The 22,652-nt window shown below is 39.3% G+C and overlaps 1 protein-coding gene across 2 annotated transcripts in view; it reads right to left on the bottom strand.

Moving 5' to 3' along the window:
• ttll11 (tubulin tyrosine ligase-like family, member 11) overlaps positions 1–22,652 on the bottom strand; it is a 217,087-nt gene that overhangs the window by 122,608 nt on the left and 71,827 nt on the right. For both annotated transcript variants that reach the window (XM_073052655.1, XM_073052656.1), the window contains exon 6: positions 20,246–20,364. In XM_073052655.1, coding sequence (XP_072908756.1) covers positions 20,246–20,364 — 119 coding nt within the window. The remainder of the gene's footprint in view (positions 1–20,245; positions 20,365–22,652) is intronic.

Here is a 22,652-nt window from a genome sequence, read left to right as displayed (position 1 = left end):
GCGGAGAAAGCATTTGATCGTATAGAGTGGAACTACCTTTTTGCAGTCTTAGAAAAATTTGACCTCGGCCAAAGTTTCATCTCTTGGATCCAATTGCTGTACCTGTGTCCTACTGCTTCTGTTTTAACTAATTTTCAGAAATCCCAAGTATTTAATCTCAAACGTGGCACCCGTCAGGGATGCCCTTTAAGTCCCTTTCTCTTTGATTTGGCTATAGAACCTCTGGCGATAGCATTTCGAAACTGTCCTGAATTGACCGGGATTTGGAGAGGGGGTGTTGAGCATAAAGTTTCTCTCTATGCTGATGACTTATTACTCTTTCTCTCAAATCCGTCTACATCCTTACCTCTAATATTTTCACTTCTTGACCAGTTTAGCCAGATCTCTGGCTATAAACTTAATTTACATAAGAGTGAACTTCTCCCAATTAATAAAGAAGCACAAGAACTAACATTTCGTGATCTCCCTTTTAAAGTAGTCCATAATCAATTTACTTATCTTGGAATTACAGTCACAAGGAAGTTTAAAGATCTCTTTCGTGAAAACTTTGCCAATCTTTCATATGCTATAAAACAGAGTCTGGTACAATGGTCACCTCTATCTATGTCTTTGGTAGGTTGTATTAATGTTGTTAAAATGTATGTTCTCCCCAAATTTTTATACTTATTTCAATCTATCCCAATTTTTAGTCCTAAATCTTTTTTTGATTCCTTAGACTCTATTATTTTGTCATATTTGTGGCAGAATAAGCGTTCTAGAATTAATAAAATACATCTCCAAAAATCTAAAAAAGAGGGTGGCATGGCTTTACCTATCTTTTGCTTATATTATTGAGCAGCTAATATACGTTGTGCTACCTTTTGGTCTTTCTTCCACGGCCAACCCGAGTGCCCTAACTGGGTGGCAATGGAGCTGAGCTCCACTAAAGAATTATCTACCTCTGCACTTCTTGGCTCTGCACTCCCTAGTAGTCTGCCCAGATCAATAGCTAATCCTCTTGTTAGACACACTTTGCGTATATGGGCTCAGTTCAGGAAATGCTATGGTTTCCAGCCCTGTCGCACATAATCACCTTTTTTTTACCTACTACATACGATTCAGCATTCCATGTTTGGTATAGGAAGGGCATTAGACATTTTGAAGATCTTTTCATTGATAAAAGCTTCGCTTCTTTTCAGCAGCTCTCTGTTAAGTTCAACCTGCCTAACGCTCATTTTTTCAGATATCTCCAAATCCGACACTTTATTGCTCCTTTAATTCCTAACTTTCCTGAAATGCCTGCGAAAAATGGTATGGACCTATTTCTTTCCATTAATCCACTAGGTAAAGGTTTAATATCAATTATCCGAGATAAACTAGCAGCCTTACGACGGGCCCCTGTGGATAAAATGAAAATGGCCTGGGAGCAGGATTTAAATATCTCCTTATCCGAGGAGAGCTGGAACTCAGTTCTCAAATCAGTTAACTCAACCTCTCTTTATGCTCGCCATTGCCTTTTACAGTTTAAGATTGTTCATAGAGCCCATATGTCTAAATCTAAACTATCTCGATTCTACCCTGGCATTAGTCCGCTCTGTGATAAATGCAAGAGGGGCGAGGCCTCTCTCATCCATATTTACTGGTTCTGTCCTAGCTTGGAGAAATTCTGGAAAGATGTCTTCACTACGTTATCGTGTATTCTGAATCAGCACCTAGAACCAAACCCCTTAATTGCTCTGTTCGGTTTTTGGGGCGAGACAGATTTATGTCTGGGTCCGACCAAATGCCGAATACTATCCTTTGCCTCTATCCTGGCTAGACGCTTGATCCTCCTTAGATGGAGAGATGTTGCCCCGCCCACTCATGCGCAATGGCTTAACGACATTATGGCCTGCTTGGACCTCGAAAAAATTCATTATTCAGTTCTTAATTCGGATCTAAAGTTCCATAAGGTCTGGGGACCTTTTATCGAGTACTTTCATAACCTTCCTCTTGACTAGGGTTGTTTTTTTTTCTTCTTCTTTTCAGTCCCTTGCTTTCAGCTCCCTTTTTTTTCTGGTAGTAGGCATTATTATCCTCTGTTGCTAAGTGTATTCACAGTCTGGGAGTTTGACTGTCCTGACTTATACTCTCTATATTGTGTTGTGATCGGTCTGGAGTTGTTGTTGTTTTTTTCTTGTGTTGTGGGGCTTGGGGAGGATACTAAGCTTACTTGTCTTTAATTTAGGTGCTTTTTTGTTAAATTCTCTTCCTTTGTAGCATATTGTTATTGTATGCTTAATTTTGCACTGTATTAATGCTCCTCATTGGGATTTGGGATTTTTAATTTGTAAAATGTTTTGAAAAACTAATAAAAAAATTTAAAAAAAAAAAGATTTGTCAGGCAAAATTTTCCCTTGAGGACACCATGCTGACTACGGCCTATTCTATCATGTGCCGCAAGTACCCTGAGAGCTCCTCCTTAATAATAGACTCCAACATCTTCCCAATCACTGACATCAGACTAACTGGCCTATAGTTTCCTATCTTCTGCCTTTCTCCTTTCTTGAAGAATGGAGTGACATTTGCAATTTTCCAGCCTTCTGGAACCGTTCCAGATTCTAGCGATTCTTGAAAGATCATTACCCCACAAGAGAGCCCACCAAGCTTGACAGGAAGCTCAAAGACCTTGGCCTTCACCCTGCCTTGTGTAGCTGGATCCTGGGCTTCCTGTCAGATCACCGGCAGGTGGTAAGAGTGGGCTCCCTCACCTCTGCCCCTCAACACAGATGCCCCCAGGCTGTGCTGTAAGCCCCCTCCTTTACTCCCTGTATACCCATTATTGTGTCGCCACCCACATCTCCAATCTGCTAATTAAATTTGGTGATGATACTACATTGATTGGCCTTGTCTCAAATAATAATGAGGCAGCCTACAGTGAAGAAGTCATCACCCTGACACAGTGGTGTCACGAAAACAACCTCTCCCTCAATGTCACAAAAACAAAGGAGCTGGTTGTGGACTGCAGGAGAAATGGAGAGAGGCTAATCTCAATTGACATCAATGAATCTGGGGTTGAGAGGGTGAACAGTTTTTAGTTCCTTGGCATACACGTCACCAAGGATCTCACATGGTCTGTACATACTGGCTGTGTGGTGAAAAAGCACAACAGTGCCTCTTTCACCTCAGACGGTTGAAGAAGTTTGGTATGAGTCCCCAACTCCTAAGGACTTTCTACAGGGGCACAATTGAGAGTATCCTGATAGGCTGCATCACTGCCTAGTATTCCCTCAATCGCAGGACTCTGCAGAGAGTGGTGCAGATAGCTAGCGCATCTGTAGATGTAAACTTCCTACTTTTCAGGACATTTACAGAGACAGGTGCGTAAAAAGGGCCTGAAGGATCATTAGGGACCTGAGTCACCCCAACCTCAAACTGTTCCAACTGTTCCAGCTGCTACCATCTGGGAAACGGTACCGCAGCATAAAAGCCAGGACCAACAGGCTCTGGGACAGCTTCTTCCATCAGGCCATCAAACTGATTAATTCATGCTGATACAATTGTATTTCTATGCTATATCAACTGTCCTGTTGTACATACTATTTATTACAAATTACTATAAATTGCACATTGCACATTTAGACAGAAATGTAATGTAAAGATTTTTATTCCTCATTTATGTGAAGATTGTAAGAAATAAAGTCAATTCAATTCAATGGATGTTCTGTTGTCATCATCTAGGATGCTATAGATTTTTTTATTGTTCCAGTGGAACATTGAGAAAAAGGAGAGAGAAAACAGAAAACTACAAACTTGTAAGCACATCTCCAGTAGTATGAAAATACTGAAATTTATCATGTGTAGTAATAGAACACCTTAAAAAAAAGAGATTCTGCAGATGTTGGAAATCCAAATTAACACAGCAAAATGCTGGAGAAACTCAGCAGGTCAGGCAGCATCTATGGAGAAGAATAAAGAGCTGACATTCTGGAGCTTAGACCCTACATCAGGACTAGGTTGAAGGGTCTTGGCCCGAAATGTCAGATCTTTATTACTCTCCATAGATGATGCCTATACTGCTGAGTTCCTCTAGCATTTTGTGTGTTTTGTCTTTAAGAAGGGAATTAGGTTCAGCAGAACCAAAGGAAAACTATTCAACTAATCTCCTGAAAATCTTCGAGACTAGAGAATAGTCAAAAGGGAACCAGTATATTTGGACTTTTTAAGGGCTTTGATAAAGCTCAGACAGGAGGTTGGTCAATATGGTTTCAGTACATGAAATTGGGGAAGGATTGAGGATTATTTATTAGACAGAAGGCAAAGAGTGGGATTAAATAGATCTTCTCAGGTTTGCATGCTATGACTAATGCGGTCCCCCAGGGATTCATACTTGTGCCTCAGCTATGCACAATCTGTATCAATTATTTTTCTGAGGGGACCAAATGTCATATATCTAAGCTTGCTGGCGACATTAAAGTTAGCAGAAGTGTGAAAAGAGATGGATGTAAAGAGGCTTCAGGGTGGTATGAACAAGCTGAGTGAGTTTGAAAACTTGGCAGGTGGAATATTAGGTGGAAAAATGTGAAAACAATTACGGTACTATGGTAACAAAAAGACAGAGTATTCATTAAATGGAGAAATAGGGTTGTGTTGCTGTTCAAAGGGATGTGGGGATTTCTGATATGCGAGTCATGGAAGGTCAACATACTGGTTTAACAAGCAATTAGGAGAGAAACGATACTTTAACCTTTTTAACAAAAGATTTCATTACAGGAGTAAGAAAATCTTAATGCAGTTGAATTAGATCCTATTTGTACAGCTTTGGTCTGCTTACCTTAGAAAGGATTTACTTGCTATTATATAGCAAAGATTTACTAGACTAGTTCCAGGGATAGTGAGCTTATCATGTGAGAAGAGACTCTGGTCTAGAGTTTAGAAGAACAAGAGTTTAGGAGAAGTATGATAACTGAAAAATTCTTAAATGGTGTAGGAGCAAATTGAAAGATCACATGGAGCTGGTGTTTGAAATAACAGGCGATTTATTAAAAAACGGTGTACACCAGATCAAAGTTCTACCTGAGCATGAATTTGGTACAGCTTTTGCATCATCATTTGATGAGATTGCCAGTAAGACTACACTTTGATAACAGAATGGTGGCTGCAGGAAGACTTAATTAAAGTAATAGACTAGGTCCAGATTACAGAGTAAAATAATTGTTCACAGGTCTAACATTAATTCATATTTTCTATTACACAATAGGTGTTTGCTATTACATAATTAATAAAAGTCCTGCACCTTGGATGCTATCACTGCTGCATTCCATGCCTCTTCTTCTAGGCTTTGTCTGTGGTTGTTTGTTACCACATTAGCACAATCTGCATCCTTATTTACTAGCCTTCTCTATTCTTTCCCCTAAAACAGTCCTTCCTCTAGACCATAGGTCGGCAACCCGCGGCTCTTTCATCTCTGTGCTGCGGCTCCCTGTGGCTTTGGAAAATAAATGATGAGTATTTAATTAAAATGTATTTTATGTTAGTTTGTTAGTTTTTGAAATGTAATTCTAAATTTGAAGATTATGGTGATCTTGTACAATCTAAATAAAACGTGTTTTTTGTCGCTATTAATATACGTCACCACTGCCAATGCCTGACACCCGCCAGTGCGCGATTTCTTTAATTTTTCGATCCAAGGTAGGCTAACTATGGAGAATTCTAAAAAAAGAAAAGTGACTGAAGAAAACAGAACGTTTAATGATACGTGGGCAGATTCATTTGCTTTCACTGCTGACAAGACTGGTTTACCGGTATGCTTAATATGCAATGAGAAACTAGCAAACAACAAAAAGTCAAATGTCGCAAGACATTTCCAGAATAAACACGCAGCCTTTGCTCAAAAATATCCGGATGGAGATGAGAGAAAAAAAGCCGTTTCGGAACTGATGCGGAAGGTTGATCTGAGCAAAAATCATTTCAAGAAGTGGATGAAGTCTGGAATATCAACTACATACGCTAGCGCATGACAGCGCACCTGAACACGCTGAACACAGCTCTTCAGGGGAAAGGACGCACAGCCCTGCACATGTTGGAGGATGTTTTGGCATTCGAGCGCAAGTTGACAGTGCTTGCCAGAGATTTACAGAAAGGCACATTGTCTCACTTCCCCAATTTGAGAGAGTTCAAACAAGCTCACGACATGATAAATTCGGAGTATTTACATTCTGCAATCATTGCAATGCAAACATCGTTTGGGAAACGCTTCTGTGAGTTCAGAGAGGAAAAAAACACATTATCCTTCCCGGTCACTCCCCTAAGCATCGATCCATCCCTACTGAATACGACTGCATTGGCAGGTATGAGTCAACCTGATCTTGAGATGGAACTGGCCGACATAGCCGACAAAGACATATGGGTGTCCAAGTTTAGACGCTTGACAGCAGACCTTGAAGATGTTGCCCGTCAGAAGGTCGTTCTTGCTCAGAATCACAAATGGAGTGATATTGAAAACCTCCCCAAACCAGACAAACTTGTGTTTGAAACATGGAATGCTATCCCCGACATTTATGTAAACATTAAAAAGTATGCGCTTGGAGTCCTGTCGATCTTTGGATCCACATATGTATGTGAGCAGGTGTTCTCCAACATGAACTTTATTAAAAACAAACATCGCGCACGCCTCACAGATGACAGCTTGCGATCCTGTGTAAAGATGAAGGTGACATCATACAGCCCTGATGTGCAGATGCTGTGCGCTGAGGTCCAGGAGCAGAAATCCCATTAACCAAGTATGATAAATATTTTAATTGCCTATTATTTTACGTATATTCATATTTTTTCATTGTTCAGTGAAATAGTCCTTTTATTTTTCAGGTTGACAGCTGGCTGACAATTTAAGTTCAGCGTTTTTCATAAATACAAGAAGGACTCAAATAGACATTGAGTATTTTACTTAAAAGTAACCTTCAACCCAACGTCTTTTTTTCGGAGTTCAAAATGTTTTTGTTGCATGCAGAAATGTAATTTCGTTTTCTCTGCAGGAGTTCATCGATTTCATAAATGCAACACATTATAGTTTGTTTATACATAGCATAAAGGCAAAAAAAAACGTTGTATGCAGTGTTATTTCATTTTAAATGTCAAACGGGTTTTGTGGCTCCCAGTGTTTTCTTTTCTGTGGGAAACGGGTCCAAATGGCTCTTTCAGTGGTAAAGGTTGCCGACCCCTGCTCTAGACCCTTGGCCTAAGATGGCCAATAGGTTAGATCCCTAACAGTACCTTTGTTTGGTCTACTAAATGACAATTTCCCCTAACAATAACGCTTTACCTGCCGTCATTGTATATACACTAAAATAATAATGGTCATTAAAGCAATCAGCTGTATAACCAATGACAATATGAGAGATAAACTGAATCCAGGGGTGGATCTGTACATTCAAAATCTAATACCAAATACTATCCCAAAAGAAAGGGTTCTCTAGAGCCACCTTGGCTCTGTTTTCCTTTTTCCCAGTGCATCCCATTTCCTAATGACTTCTGTATCCTCTTGGAAAATCTTTTCCTAATAGGCAGTAAAGTGTGGAATGGGTGGTATACTTGTGCAATCCTTTGTTGGTGTCACTACCATGAATGGTAAGCTCTGGAGTCCCTTCTGCAGCTGGTTTAAGGCAAGTTCTGCCCCACAATCATTAATTTGATTGAGAAATCACTGATTGCCACATTGTAGCCAGTCAGACTGAATTGCGGCGATCCCTTATAATGTGCCCTTGCTGATGTTGCGAGGCAGTAGATGTTGCTCACCAAATATATTTCAGAAAAGTTTTGTTATAAATTGGCAATATGGACAGGGTACAGTTATCATACAGTATGTAGCAAAACCACTGTCCGTCAGGCTTCTTCGTACAACCTCCTCTGGACATGCCCAACAATTCTCTCTTTGATGACATTGCATCAAAGGTCACACCCCACCTTGGACTTGTGTACCTCGAATATGTAGGACGATGGGTTGCTTAGAGATATCCAAGTTCTCTCAAGGTATTTTCTGACATTATACACTCTCATAAGAGAGTACTGTCACCCTGTCGAGGAATGTGGAGAACTGCTGCAACATACACTGGGCTTCTCTCTTTTTGAAGCCTCCCAGGACATGATCAGTGAGATTTCAAATGTGGCACACATTGGCACCTTCACTCACCTACTGGTTCGGCTGGTGTCTGCAGTTTTCATATGTCTATTTCACAGCACCGCATGCTATCACGTCCTCAAGTTGAACTGCAGACTGTCGGTACACCCATCCCCACTCTCCCAGCTGGTCGCTCTTCATTATTTCCTTCGTTTACAGTCTCCATTTTACTTACTCTTCAGAGATAGCCCGCATAGTTTGTCAGATTCCATGTTTACTGTTCCTTTAGTCCTGTATTTTTGATAACCTGTAAACTCCTCAAAACCACCCGGATGTGCTCTTTCTCTCCTAGAGATACAATTAGAATATCATCCATATATTGCAGAATACTGCTACTGGTTTCTGCCAAGGGATCTCAAGTGATTATTTTAGGCATACATCAATGGAAAATAGTGGGATGCAATAGAAACCCTGAGGCAGCCTTGCCTGAGTATACTGCTGTCCTTGGACAGTAAAAGCTAACTTATCTTAACTATCGAGATGTACTGAAATTGTCCAAAAATATTTACAATATCTAAGACAGTAAAAATATCCTGTTCCAGCCTCAGGTCATTCAAAATGATGGATGGGCTCACCACTACGATATTCCCAAGTGGTGTATTTATTCAGAGAGGTATGATCAATGGTCAGCTGGTAGGACTCATCTGGCTTAGATTCTGGCCTGATTGGGGAATTCATAAACAAAATGGTTGATTGGATCATTCTTCTACTATGGCAGGCTCTGCTTCAAATTTAATGGAGTACTGTCTGTGGGGTAGGTGATGGGCCTTCTTTCCAAACATGTGACACCTCAACAAAGTCACAGTCTTGTTTGTAAGTGGCCCATACCGGGGCTATATTTTCATGATTTGTGATATATACATCACCATTTCCCTTCTGCCACCAAGGGAGAGTCTTCTTTCCCCAAATAATTACCCTTATACCTGCCTTGAATACAGCCCCCAGACCTATCCCCAAGATAGATGGTACCCTGTGATTGTTGAAACCCAGATATGTGTCCTCAATCTGTATCAGGATGGATAAACATAATTGAGCAAGGATGGATCTGCCTCCCACCCCCTCCACTGTCATAGTTTTACTTGTAACTGGTAAGATGAGATATAGGAGCAGAATTTTGCTCATTGAGTCTGTTCCACCATTTCAGCAAGGCTGATCCTATTTTCCTCTCATCCTCAATTTCCCGCCTTCTTCCTGTATCCCTTCACATCCAGACCAATCAAAAATCTATCAACCACTGTTTGAAGACTTGGCCTCCACAGCTGCCTGTGGCAAAGAATTCTACAGATTCATCACTCTCTGGCTAAACAAATTCCTACTCATCTCCATTCTAAAAGGGCACCCCTCTATTCTGAGACTGTGTCCTCTGGTCTTAGATTCTCCCACCATGGGAAACATCCTCACCACATCCACTCTATCAAGGACTTTCACCATTCAATAGGTCATCCCTCATTCTTCTGAATTCTAGTGAATACAGGCCCAGAGCCATCAAATACTCTTCATATGACAAGCCTAAAATCATTTTCATGAACTTACTTTAAATCCTCTCCAGTTTCATACACACTTTAAGATGAGGGGCCCAAAACTGCTCAAAATACTCCAAGTGAGGCCCCACCAGTGCTTTATAAAGTCTCAACATTACATACTTGCTTTTTATATTCCATTCCTCTTGAAATAAATGCTAATATCACATTTGCCTTACTTACCACAGACACAAACTGCAAATTAACCTTTAGGGAATCCTGCACAAGTTCTCTCAAGTCCCTTTGCGATGCTTTTTTTTGAATTTTCTTTCCATTAGAATAGTCAGCCCTTTCATTTCTTCTACCAAAGTGCACAACCATACACTTCCCAACACTGTATTCCACGTGCCACTTGGCCCATTCTCCTAATCTCTCTAAACCCTTCTATGGCCTCTCTACTTCCTCAAAACTATCTGATTCTCCACCCATCTTTATATCATCTGCAAAATTTGTAACAAAGCCATCAAGTCCATCATCCAAATCATTGACTTATTGGTCTCATCACAGACCCCTATTGAACACCACTGGTCATTGGCAGCCAACCAGAAAAGGCTCCCTTTATTCCCACTCTTTGCCTCCTGCCAGTCAGCCTCTGCTTTATCCATGTTACAATCTTTCCAGTAATACTATGTGTTCAAAGCTTGTTAAGCAGCCTCATGTGTGGCACCTTGTCAAAGGCCTTCTGAAAATCCAAGTACACATCCTCAACTGATCCTGCTCTGACTATCCTGCTTGTCATTTCTTCAAAGAATTCCAACAGAATTTGTAATTGATATTGAGGCCAACAGTGCATTGACAGACATTCAGGGGCTCCCCACCCTTGTCACCAAGATCCAATCCTAGTCACTTCATCAGGAGTTGTTTTAACTCCTCTGCAGAGATCTGGAAAACAGGTCCCTTTATGCTACCATGAAGCTAAGTGATGATCCTCAGCTTACTGTATCCATGGTCCTTGTCCTGCTTCCCTCTGCCTTTCGACCAAAAACTTGTCCTGATTATGCCTTGTCTTCCTACAACAACTGCACTTAATTTGGCCTTCTCACTGTCCCTAAAATCCCAGGCCATATGCCCCCACATTTTTCACACCTGAAACATTCGACATCGCCTTGTCTGTCACGTCTTACACCTGCCATTGTAGTTGCTCATTCTCCTGTTTTTCTCCTTTTCACTTCTGTTCTCATTGCCCAGTTAAGTATTTGAATAAATGTGTGGCCAACAGGTAACCCCATTCTTATCTGGTCAGATATCTATTTAGATGTAGGCCCATGCCATCTTTCAGAACTTGCAGGAAGACATCATTGTCCTGTTTAGGCCCATTTAATCACTATGCTTCTCACATGCCTGATAGTCTGATATCTTCGTTCAGCATAATCCTTGACTTTCTCTTTTGGCTCTTGTTTAATAAAAGTAAATATTAGTTCAGTTTGCCTGTCCTTTATCTATCGCAGCCTCAACTGCCTTAGTTAAGTCCCCCCAGTTGGTCCTGGGGATCTGCTTCTCCATTTAAACTAATTTTAACTTTGAATATGGTTGAGCAATGTGAACTAGACCTACCTGGGTACTTTAGCCTTTAAATGTTGTGTATATCAGCAAAAGTCAAATGGTGAGCTTCCCTTAATTCTTCAACCTTTTTGCCAAAGAAGCACATTGTCATCATTACATTTGATAGTGGGCAATTTATTTTGCAAAATCTGTTTCGCTGTTGCTGTAAAAAGTTCTTCCACCCTGGACTCAGTAGCGCTACTCCCTATAGTCTTCTGGACGATCCAGTGGGGTACTAGTTCTGAGAGAGCTGCTGCTGCCTCATTATAGGGTTGAGGTTGTGAGTCTTTATTACAAGCCCCATACTTAATCAACTGCATCAGCCAAATCATCCCAATTTACATCATGTTCTGCAGGTGTACATGGACTTACACTACCTACCATTCACCCCAAAATCGGAGGGTGGGGGTTCAGAGTTTGCTTGGCAACTGCTGTTCTGTGGTGATTGCACAATAATGTTGTTGTTAGTACTTCAGCCTTTTCATATTTGCCCCAAGTTGTCCCTTCCACCAACCAATTTGTTCAGGGATTGTTCTATCTGGTTTGCAACCCTTCTTTAGCATATTTTGTATCAACTAATGGTTTTAGTTTCCTACTGTCTATTTGAAAGATCCATCCAATTCCCACACTACTTCCCTGGTTTCCTCCAGCTTCCTTTTTTCCCCACAATGGCCACTCCTGAGCCTATGTCTCAAATAGTGTTGGTTAGTCAGTCCATTTCCCAAATGAATTGCAATGCATAACCACCGGGACCCTGGCTGCCAGTTACCCAGACACCCCAATCCCCAGTTCTCCGACACTAAACTCTTCATGGTCCAAGGTCTTTTTTTACTACAACTTGCAGTTGCAGTCAACTATGGGGTTATCCCCTAACCTAACAGGGTGGTATCTCATACACACTCACCCAAACAGGAGCCTCAGTCTGTCACAACCCAGTGGGGTACCCTGCTTGCTGTGCCGATTGTAGGAGCAAACTGAAAGATCTCATGGAGTTGGCGTTTGAAATAATGGGTGATTTACTAACAACTGGTGCACACCAGAAGATCAGTCAAAGCTCTACCTGAGCATGAATTTGGTACAGCTTTTACATTCTCAGTTGATGAGATTACCAGTAAAACTGCACTTTGGTAACAGAAAGGTGGCTACATGAAGGCTTAATTAAGTAATAGTCTATGTCCTTTTTACAGAGTAAAATGATTGTCCACAGGTCTAACAATTGAACCAATTTTCGCTTACAACAATGGGTAAATGTCTTAATATAATTAACGTAACTCCTGAACCTTGGACGTCATCACTGCTGCATTCCATGTCTCTACTTCTAGGCTTTGTCTGTGGTTCCCTGCTATCACATTAGCACAATCCACATCGCTATTAACTAGTTACCAGCCCTCACCATTCTTTCCCCTACAACAAGTTATATAACAGGCTAGATTCTGGGAGGATCTTTCTGAGATTTAGTTATAATTGAGAATAAAGGGTAATGCTTTTAGTGCTGAGAAATGGGAAGATTTCTTCATTCAGAGGGTGGAGAATCTTTGAAATTCTTTACCCTGGAAAGATGTGGAGGCTCAGTCATCATGTACATTCATTACAGAGATCTACTGATTTCTGGATGTTCAAGGGTCATGATGATAGGATGGAAAATGGTGTTAAAGCAGATTGAATGCGATCTTAATAAGAAATAGAGTAGGTTTAAAAGAACCAAAGGTTCTATATTTGCTCCTATTTTTCTTCTAATTTCTCATTGCTTTTAATAATGTAGATTTAGACCATTTATATCTAAAATGTAAGGTACTCATTTATAACAAGATATTGTCACATGCATTTTGCATACAGAGTGATTGTAAAATTAATGCAACGAATGCAACGAATTTTGGTGATATAAGAGGACAATGTTTTTTCAATAAAGATATGAGATTCTATTATAATAATCCAAACAGAACAAAACTAATTTAGCTTCAGTTTGCATTCCCATTTGAAGGATGGCATCTCTAATAGCACAATTGTTTTTCAATCCTGTATTAAAATACCAGCTGAATTAATGTGGACTGCTGCTTGAAAATGGAACATGTTTTTAATTAGGGACAGGTGAGATAAGATTTGAATTTAAGTATATTTTTACCGCATTATAGATTTTGCATCACACTGATCACACATTGTATAATGATGCAAAATTATTTTTAATCAACATTTATCATTTAGCTGGTATTAAAATAAATAAGGTGTGAGTTCTATGTGTAATTACCTAACATGTTGTACTATAAGGAAGACACATCTCAAGGGAAGGAAAGTTAAAATGTTATAAAGTCAAAATCAAAGTCAAGTTTATTGTCCTATCCACCAGTAAATGTATGCACAGGTATAATGAATACCTTATTTGCAGCAACATTGGCACATAGCATTAGAGACACAGCATTCACAAGAAAGGCATAAATTATACAATATTATACAAAAAAGAACACAATTAGAACAAAGAAAATCCATAAATTCAGTGATCACCATTCAAATATCATATCCTGTTCTGACATATCAGTCCATGGCCTCCTCTATTGCCATCATGAGGTAACTCGAGATTGAGGAGCAAAACATCATGTTCAACCTGATGGCATGAACATTGATTTCTCTCTCCCCCTTCTCTCATCTTTTATTCCCCACTCTGGCCTCTTACCTCTTATGCTCACCTGCCTATCATCTCCCCCTTGTGCCCCTCCTTCTTCCCTTTCTCTTATGGTTGACTCTCTTTTATCAAATTCCTTTTTCTTCAGCCTTTTACCTTTCCCACCCACCTGGCTTCATATATCACCTTCTAGCTGGTACTGGGTTTTCATCCCCAAAATGTCAATGGTGCCTGACCTGCTGAGTTTCTCCTGCACCTTGTGTGCGTAAATCCACTGCTTACTGAATAAATGATTACAGTTGTACAGGCAAGTTCAAGAACCGAATGGTTGAATTGAAGTAGCTGTTCTTCTGATGGTGCAAGGCTTCTGGCTCTGTATCTCCTGCCAGATAGTAGCTGTGAGAAGATGACATGGTCCTCTTGGGGTGGAGGGGAGGGTGTCAGGTTTTGATGATGGATGATTCTTTAGGCAGTGCCTCATGTAGATTATCTTCAATGATGGGGTGGGATGTTCTGATGATTCATTGAGCGGCATACACTACTCCCTGAAACTTCTTACATTTCTACACATTTAAATTGTGATGCATCCAGTCAGGATACTTTGAACAGTACATCTGTACAACCTTGTTAGCAATTTCGATAACATGCCAAACTTCACAAGCCTCCTAAGAAGGTAAAGACACTGGCACACTTTCCTTATGTGCTATAGCAAGGACAGGTCATCTGATATGTTAATAATCAGAATATTAAAGCTGCTGACCCTTTCCCCAACCAAACCACTGCCAATATAGACTGGTGCATACCTGGACTCCCCAAACCACTACCAATGTACACCAGTGCATAGATGGCCTCCCCAAACTACTGCCAATGTAGACTGGCACATATTTGGCCTCCCCAAACTACTGCCAATGTAGACTGGCACATATTTAGCCTCCCCAAACTACTGCCAATGTAGACTGGCACATATTTAGCCTCCCCAAACCACTGCCAATGTAGGCTAGTGCATATTTGGCCACAGCAAACCACTGCCAATGTAGACTGGCACATATGTGGCACCATTCAACTGGATGTCCTATGTCATTCCTCCTTACCAATTTTTCTCTACCTGTGATTTGTCCAACAACTGCTGCTGTCAGTGAATTTGTATATAGGATTGGAGGTGTGCTTAACCACACAGTGACATGTCATAAGGAGTTGAGCAGAGAGCTAAGCATGCAGCCTTGAGGTGCACTGGTGTTGTTGGTTAGTGATAAAAGGACATATTGTTACTCATCCTCATTGACTGAGATCTGCCTCTGAGTAAGTCCCATTTGCAGAGAAAGGTACAGAGGCCAAATGATAAACCTGAAGGGGGTGGCTGTGTTGAATGCTGTGCTGTGGCCAATGAATAGCAGCCTGACATACATGTTCCTGTTTTCCAGATGGTTCAGAACAGGCAGTGAACGCGTATCTGCAGTAACCTGAGGTGGTGGGAGGTAAATTGAAGAGGACCCAGGTCATTTCTGAGGCAGAAGTTGTTTCACTCCAAAACCAACCTCTTGAAGCACTTATAAGAGAAAATCTGCAGCTGCTGGAAGTCTAAGTAATACACACAAAATATTAGAGGAGCTCAGCAGGCTAGGCAGCATCTACAGAAAAGTGTATAGTCAATGTTTCAGACCAATGTAGACTGGCACATATTTGGCTTCCCCAAACACAGCCAATGTAGACTAGTGCATATTTGGCCTCCCCAAACCACTGAATTTAGTTATTTTTGTCCATCTCTTTCCTGCTTCCAAGAGCTAAAGTCTTGGGAATAAAAGCAAGGGTATGAAAAAATATTCAAGTGACACTATCGCTCAATCATTTCCAGTTTAGTACTGTAGCCCAAAAGAAACAACGTAACCCTTGAGAAACAGAGCATCATCTTCCAACTTGGTATGTTAAAGCCCACCAATTTCAGAAAATGAATTCAACAATTTCTGTTTACTTGCTTTCTCTGTATGAAACTGGCCAGTTCTGCTGTAAGACTGTGCATTTGTAATATGGAGTCAGCTTCAGAGACACTGTTTGATCTGTGGGGCATTTCCAACATTCTTGTGGCTTAAGTTCTCTGCAACAGCTTTGACCTATAGTTTTTATTCTGTCCATTTGTTTGTTTTATCCCTCTATACTGCTCTCATTAATTATCTGATAACTTCATAAACTTCATGTTGTCACGGTAACCTGCCAGAGATGTTCCCTCCACACCACCTATCTTTCCCCAACTCTCTCTACAATCTTAAAGTAATTTGCTGTCTTGCTTTTTCAATTCTATTGAAAGGTCTTCAACTTGAAATTTAATTCTTTCTCTTTCCACAGAAGCTATCTGAACTGCACAGTACTTCCAGAATTACTGTTTATATTTCAGATATCCAGGACCTAAGAACTAATATATCTTTCCAATTCCTGGCCAAAATTAACTCTGGTGAAAAGATATACTTTGCCTTTTACAATCAAAACATCCAGAATGTTTCAGTTAAGAAAACACCGCTGAAGTATAATTAGAGATTACCACATGTGCGCAGAATATTCCACAAAGAGCAACAAGATAAATAATTATAAATGAAGGAAAAATAAGTTAGTGTACTAGAATAACTCCTACTTGCTTCTTGGTATGGTGTTACAAGATATTTTACATACACCTGTTCCAATACACAGGATCTTAATTTAAGTTCTTATCTAAAAATAATCCAACTCTTTCAATGCAGAATTCCACAAATATTGCACTAGATAGTCAAAACTGAGGTATTTACAATGTCTGTGTGCAAGATTTCTGATTAAAATAATCTCCTCTTTTAATTTGTAAGAAACTTAAGTGTAAATTTCCTGACACAAAGAATTAAGCATAACCTATTATGCATTTGCAATGAAAAATTATTTTTAAATTATGGATAATAATAGTTTGTAAGTTACTATAATAAAGTTTGATATAATAATGTAATTGTGACCGAATCAACCAAGATCAATTAATTTCAGCTGAGTGGACTAGAGTGCTTGAATGTGTAAAAAGGGAGGCAGAAAAACCAAAACATGACTTTCTCATGCAAATCCTACCATCCAGCAGTCTCTGAGAGTTGGGGAGTGTGCAAGATTTGATGAGGAGGAGCGAAGTCATTTTCACAATGCTGCCTTTTGGTTAGGTGGTGTGATACAGACAGGCAGGGTGGTTGGAGAATGTTTTCATTATTTTAACAGTTTAAATAAAGAGTTAGCACAGAGACCAGATTACATTTTAAATTCAAAGTAAATGCATTATCAAATTACACATATGCCACCATATACTACCTGAGATTCATTTTCTTGTAGATATTTACAGGAAAATAAAGAAATACAATAGAATTTATGAAAAACAGCATATAACAAAGACTGACAAATATCCAAATAAAATAGGACAAATCATGCAAATAATAAGAAAAGTAAATAAATAATACTGATGTTACGAAGGTGAAGCAACTCCGAGGGGCCGAAAGGTACAAAGTCGCCCCCTCCTTTTTGAGAATCGCAAGATCGCTATTATTTTGGGTCTGAGACCCAGGAAATGAGAGAGAGACACACAGAATACACAACCAGGTGGAATGTCTCCTGACATGAGTGGAATGGAACCACTGATTACTGCCATTGTATCTTAGAGAAGGAATTGTGTATTGAGTACTGTACTATTCATTGAAACCCCTCAGGGGACAACCAGAGTGGTCTGGTTGAGGGATTGCATCATCCCAACCTGACTGACATCTGAGACCCCGTGAGTAAGGATAAAAGAGGGGTCTGGGGAATACCCCTTGAGACGCACCAGGAGAAATGCTAGAAATCCAGTGACAGCGTTTATAGCGAAAGCCGGTGAGAGCTCGTGTGCGTCCTCCCTTGCCTGGGTGGCGGGCTCACCACGGAAGAACGGTTTAGCTAAAGGAGAGGTCACAATTGAACGGCCACGACAACGAGACACCTGACGGATCGAAACCATAAAGGAAGGTTGGCAAAACCCGTAGCGGTAAATGTTCCCATTCTCTTTCTCGCTCTCTCCAACAATTGCAACACAGCGACAACCCAAAAGACGGCAGCTTGTGTGAACTGCAGCGAACTTTATATTTCCATCCGACAATTCATTATCCCCTAGACAACGATAGAGCTTATTTCTTATTATTATACCTGCACTTTTAGGTTTAGTATTGACGACGTATATTATCTGTATATTTGCATTGATATTATTTTTGTGTATTTTTACTAATAAATACTGTTAAAAATAGTATCATCAGACTTCAATGGACGTCTCTACCTTTGCTGGTAAGTCATCCAGTTATGGGGTTCGTAACACTGAGAACATGAGTTGTAGAGTCTATAGGTTGTGGAATAGTTCAGCATTGAGATGAATGAAGTTATCCATTCTGATTCAAGAGCATGATCCTATATAAATACAAAAAGTGGCAGCAGAGCTCAGTCCAGTGCGTTGTTGGGCTTCTTGCGCATGGGAATTCCAAGACACTTCTTAAAATCTCAGTGATGACATTCTCAGGGAGTGCGTCTGGGTTGGGCAGCTAGAGGCACTACAAGGCTGAAAGTTATGTTGATGGCATACTTCCAAAGATGGTTAAGCCGTAGCTTAGGGAAAGCCATTCAGTGGAAAGAAGGTAGGTAGGTGGTCAAGGAAACCTCAAAGTGTTTCTCACTCTAAAGTTGTATCTTCATGTTTGACAATACATCATGCATCTCTGAGAAATCAAGTTAAAGCCATGATTATGGCACCTTGGCAAGAATCCAAGGACAATAGTGGTGTGAGACTTTATAGTGGGGGGAATAATCAGGCAGCCATTGACATGAATCCAGGATATAAAGAAAGGAAAATGGAACAGATGAATGAACGGCAAAAGGAAGGGATGTGCAGTAGGGATGGGATTAAATTTCCAAAATACGGGGTCCATTACTGACGAAGATAGGATCTGTACAAATTGGATGGATTGCGTCTGAAATTAAATGAGTGAAAAGTCCTAAAGCCAGTGTATTTTTTATAGTTTTTTCTATCTCAACTTAAAATAGTACTCATGGATTTGCTTTTGTCAATCATGGTGGCCATATTTGTAAAGAAAATGATGAAATGAGATTTACAACACTTTGATTAATGCATTTAGTAACTTTTAAATAGTCTCTTGTGACATTAAACTGATCACTAATGGTAAAATGGTAAGCATGTTATGAATCACAGCCATAATAATCACCTCAGGGACTGCCTTCACAGCCCTATCGCTTGACTGATGCGCCTGCTTTACAATGCATCTTAGCACTCACTTTTTTTTTTGTAGGTTGAAAATTTGCACTTGTCTCCGTAAAATAGAGCATTTAAATGTCTACAGGCCTGATTTGAGGTAAGTTTTGTTCTGCTTTATTCCCACTCTGTGTCAAATTCAATAGTTGACCAAAAGACACAGCCAACATTGAAAATTCACTACATAGAGCATCAGTATTCATCAAAACCAAGGAAAAGGCAATGTCCAAACTCTGTTATCCTGATAGTTTACATGTACAGTATATGTACATTCTTTCAATATCTATGCAAACATCATGTTTCTGCAAGGGGAACAAGTATCATTGCTTCCTCAATACTGTTGAGTGTATCATGGATTTTGGGCTGCTGATCATGAAAATCACCAGGAAATTTCCCTATCATGCACTTTTTTTTGGAAATAGTCTGTATTATTTCAATTCATAATTCAAGTCAATTAAAATGTTGCCCACAATATAAGCTGAGAAGTTTTCCATCTTTTCTAGGCATGCCTGGGCATGCTTAGACAGGGTTGATGCTGCATGGCAGGATAGGTTTTAGAAAGGATATATACACATCATGCACACACCTTTCTATGCATTGTTTTCATGTATATCGGTTTGCAATCACATTGATGCGCATAACATATTGCATGTACTCGTTATAATAAAGTAATTGTATTTTCAAGAGTATTTGTGCTAGCAAAAGCCTGAGCTCCTCACATCTGTTGTGCAACATGCGCTGTCAATTTTAGAGCTTGGCTCAGAGATACTCGGAAGTCAGTGCCATTTGCTGTCCCAATGATGTGGCAAGAGCAGAAGGATCATGTGACAGATTGCTACTTCTGACTTCAATATGTCTGGTTTCTCTGCTAAAAACAATAAATCCATTGAATGCCCCACTCTCCCCTCAGCCATGAGACCCTTGCCGCATAACGATAGTCTTCCAGTACTGATGCCGCCAGACACATGGAGTCGAGAAGAGGCAGATGAAGATGCCATGATGCACAAGTCAGGAATGGAAAATGACACTGGTACTGATACAGATTTTCAACCCTTTATGCCTAGCATTTTTTTAAGCTTACAGTACAGTCAAGGTTATATATGTGAAGCAGATGATGAGAAAAATGGAAAGTCAAGATAAAACAATGCACTTACTGATAGTAGTTGTATTTTTTAAATGTTGGATCTACCAAACGAAGTGTATCTCTAATGACGGCCACTTTAATTTCTTCATCCACAGGACTGGGAACATATTCAAACACTCCTGGAGAAATCTGTGAAATAAACAACACTTCAATTTGCACACTGCATAGGTTTTGTAAATCTCACATGACATTGCAAATCTTTTAAATGTTTTGTGCTGCTTTTCTCACATCGTATCTGAGAAAAATGTTTATCAGTTAGCAACAGCTCCTGTGTATTCTGTAAAGTAAAATTTCGAAATTAACAGTTTCATGAATATATTTTGATCTCTACATGGTGAAGTATGTATTAAATAATGTATAGGATATACATTTAAAGGATAACCAGCATAAGTACGAAGGATACCAAATCAGCTTTTGAAAGATCCAATTTTGTAGTTATAGAATCATCACTTTACGAATTGCAATACTAAATTCATTCTGTTTTTATGGTGTAATGGAGGGGTGGAACATCATTCCCCATTACATGTTCTTGCTCCTTTGTCCTACCCTATCAACAGGCAAGATTAAACCAAAGTAAACCCCTCCTGCTCAGCTCAGAATTTTATATATTTCACAAAATGTTCTGATTCATATTTAAAACATTCTATTGGTGTTCTCCAAAGCACATTCACACAGCTTCCTCCTCAGATGTCAACTTGTTTGATAATTTAATTATTCTGACATTGTTTATTGATGATGGTTTGAGAATCAAACTATTATGTACTAAATCCTTTTATGGAAACTTGGACAGATGTTAAATTTGCTGCTTCAGATATGTCATTGAGATTAAGAATGTAGACTATAGATACTGGACTAATAAGAGTTCATTCCAGACTCTATTTTGGCTAAATACATTTTTAACCAACCTACTGCAGATATTTTTGATTAACTCATGTCAAATTACTTCCACTTAATAGAGGGGCAAGGACTAGGTATGGAAGTTATAAGACAAAGGAGAAGAGAATTAAGAACAACATGAGGAAGAATTTTTAACACAGCAAGTAATTGGTAACTAGTGGAGGCATCGTGGCCTACAAGAAAAAGTTGTATAAATACATGGTTGAGAAAAATTTGCATGGTCATGGAGAAAGATCTGGTGAGTGGAATTGGGGAGCTGCTCTGATATAGAATAAGTAATGACATAATGGGGCAAATGGCCACTTTCCATGTTGTAACTATTCTATGATTCTATGAAATCCCAATCAACAGAACTAGAAATGCACAATTGATAATACTCCACCACTCAATGGCTTGAATATACACACACTGTAACACTCTACTACATTAATCTGTTTAACCTAACTATGGACAGAAACATTGCAATAGCATCACTAAGTACTGTATCCTTGTTCGTGCAATCCTCTGTTCTTTTTAAATATGAACCAAAGTCAAATAAAACAGGTAGAAAAGATCAGTGATAGGAAGTGATGAGCTATCTGAATAATATCTCTACTTAATAATTAGAGTACATGCCACACTTTATATGATCCTTACTATTTTCTGCACTTGTAGACAGGAATCTTGTCAGCAGTTTCACAATCTTTGCAATTGTTTCCATGGCAACAGGGCATGTGTTAAAACTGAATATTTTAAGTTCATAGTATTGCAGGTTTTTTTTGAGAAATAAATGAGGAATAAATATTTCTTGAATTTACTTATAAATTTTAGAATCATCATATGGCATATTTTAAGAATGATGAATATTACTGCAAACTAAAAGACAATACAAAAATAAAGGAGTAATGATAATAAAGTCCTCTTACTGAACTTCAGCTATCAATTGAAAATACAGTATTGTGCAAAAGCCTTAAGCACATGTAAAAAAAATTCTGTAAAGTGAAGATGCTTTCAAAAATAATGAAACAGAAAGTTTCTAAATATCAAAAAATACTATAAAGAATAGTAAACAGGAAAAAAACAAAATCAAATTGATACTTGATGTGACCACCCTTGCCTTTCAAACTGCATCAATTCTCTTAGGTCACTGTTGTGCAGTTTTATAAGAAGATCGGCTGGTAGGTTGTTCCAAGTATCTTGGAGAACTTGCACAGTTTTTCTATAGACTTTGGCTGTCTCGCTTGCTTGTCTTTCCAGGTAATCCCAGACAGCCTCGATGATGTTGAGATCAGGGTTCTGTAGAGACCATACCATCTGAAACCATATAAAAAATCTAGGGTGCCTAAGACTTTTGCACAATACTATAACTTTAAAAAATCTTGCTTTTTTTGCCTAACTTTAAATAATTTATACCATATTTCTGTTAATATTTAATTTGTAGGCAAAACTGAATAATGCTTACAAAACATTAAATTTTCTTTCTTTACTCTACCCTCAATTGAATAAAAAGCTAAAAGACAAAGCAGTGTCTAATGATAATA

Source organism: Hemitrygon akajei, chromosome 7 (assembly GCF_048418815.1).
Source record: "Hemitrygon akajei chromosome 7, sHemAka1.3, whole genome shotgun sequence".
Taxonomy (NCBI): domain Eukaryota; kingdom Metazoa; phylum Chordata; class Chondrichthyes; order Myliobatiformes; family Dasyatidae; genus Hemitrygon; species Hemitrygon akajei.
Note: the sequence above shows the minus strand (reverse complement) of the source record. Positions and strands in the feature narration are given on the sequence as shown.